This window comes from Sinocyclocheilus anshuiensis, unplaced genomic scaffold (assembly GCF_001515605.1).
Source record: "Sinocyclocheilus anshuiensis isolate Anshui unplaced genomic scaffold, SAMN03320099.WGS_v1.1 scaffold532, whole genome shotgun sequence".
NCBI lineage: Eukaryota > Metazoa > Chordata > Actinopteri > Cypriniformes > Cyprinidae > Sinocyclocheilus > Sinocyclocheilus anshuiensis.
In genome coordinates, this window is record NW_015555819.1 from 1,233,399 (window position 1) to 1,235,040 (window position 1,642).

General features: G+C 44.7%; 1 protein-coding gene across 1 annotated transcript in view; it reads left to right on the top strand.

Moving 5' to 3' along the window:
• LOC107675247 (receptor-type tyrosine-protein phosphatase eta-like) overlaps positions 1–1,642 on the top strand; it is a 43,200-nt gene that overhangs the window by 19,658 nt on the left and 21,900 nt on the right. Inside the window, exon 4 of the mRNA XM_016469525.1 lies at positions 922–987. Coding sequence (XP_016325011.1) covers positions 922–987 — 66 coding nt within the window. The remainder of the gene's footprint in view (positions 1–921; positions 988–1,642) is intronic.

Below are 1,642 nucleotides of genomic sequence, written 5' to 3' on the forward strand. Positions count from 1 at the left end.
CGTCCATGGCTTGCTCCCTCGTGGTGGGCACTGTCGCCGGCTCTCGCACCTGATCTGATGGGTTGGGCTCAACTTCCGAGGCGATCCTCTGCTCAGTCGCTTGGCTTTGCTCTGGCTCGCGGATCGAGGGCGGGAAATGGCTCTCCGTCATCGGTGGGCTTGCGTCATAGAAAGAGCAGAGCGCGTCGTCCGGATAGCTGGTGATGTTCGCGACCAACAGGAACAGTTTGGTATGGTCCTCGAGAGCTTTGTCTCCCTGCTCCAACAGGAGGAGGAGGAATTCGGGGCGAGTGAAAAGATCCATGGGAACACAACGGAAAGAAAAATACTGAGAAAAAAACGGAAGGGAATACACGGAAGTTACTGTTTTGGTCGGTCCTTCTGTCACACTTCTCGGGAGGCAAGGAGCGAGGAACGAGGAAACACGGAGATAACTTCAATTCAAGTCTTTGATGCTCACACGGGGAACGTAGGAGACACTGGAACACAAGGAATGACGTTTGAGGACCGACAAACACTAACTGAAAGGACTGGGGCTTTTAAACACTGGGTGATTGGGAAAACACAGGTGCAAGGAATGACTAATTAAAGGGAACACGGCACACCTGGGGAGGGAAAACACAACACTAAGAGTCCAGGGGCGTGACAGTAAATGTGTTAATAGAAAAATTATATCTGTATTTTATTCGTTTTTATTGTTAATGTGGTATATTGTAATAATAACTGTGCTTATTTCATGTCAAATCCCAAGTATCAAACATCAGCATCTACATGTTAAATTTACATTGGGAAATAGGAAATAGAAAAAAATAAAATATCTTATTCATATATAACAGCAATTTTATTTTAACAACAATTCTCACAGTATAAAATTTTATTGTATGCACAAAAAATCTACTTTTTTTTTCTTCATGCATCAAGATGTCCAAGCAGCTCCTGCCACTACAAGCTCTCCTTCAACTGAGTCTCAAACATCAGCTCCTACAAGTGAGTATTTTTACAGTGTTTCCCACGGACTTATGCTCTATGTGTGGCGGGGCTTCCCCCCGTGGGATATATATACCAGTTCACATTTACAGCTCTGCGTGTTTGCTGAGTAAAACCATCAGTCGATTCTCCAAGTAGGTATAACTGCGGACCGGAGAACTCCAAAATGGGGCGTGAACTCCAAAAGTGGGCAGAACCTCCAAAATGGGGCGGGGTCTCCTCGTGCAAAGACTTTTACCATTGGCTGTGGCTTCAGCCAATTGTTATTGACTTACATTTCAAAATAAAATTTATAAATTAAACATTGTTTCTAGTTCATCTAAAATAAAATATGCTATATAAATAAATATTCTCCATGAGAGCAGATCCCAAAGCTCGTGGCCAGTGGTGTTCTGACTGGAGTTTGAACCTCTGCTTCATGATGTAAATGGGAATCTCCCACGAGCCGTCCCAGCGAAGGGTAAAGATTTTACTCTATGGCTGTGTTCCAAGCAACGGGGGCGCCCCGAATTTCGGGGGAACGAAATTCGCAGGGTAGGAGGGGGTAGTGACGCTGGGTGTAACTAAAACTGTGCCATTGTCCGGTGAGGTCCGAAGGAGTTACGGAAAAATCTCATATCGCATAATCTTATCAACTGTTTATCTCCTGAACTGC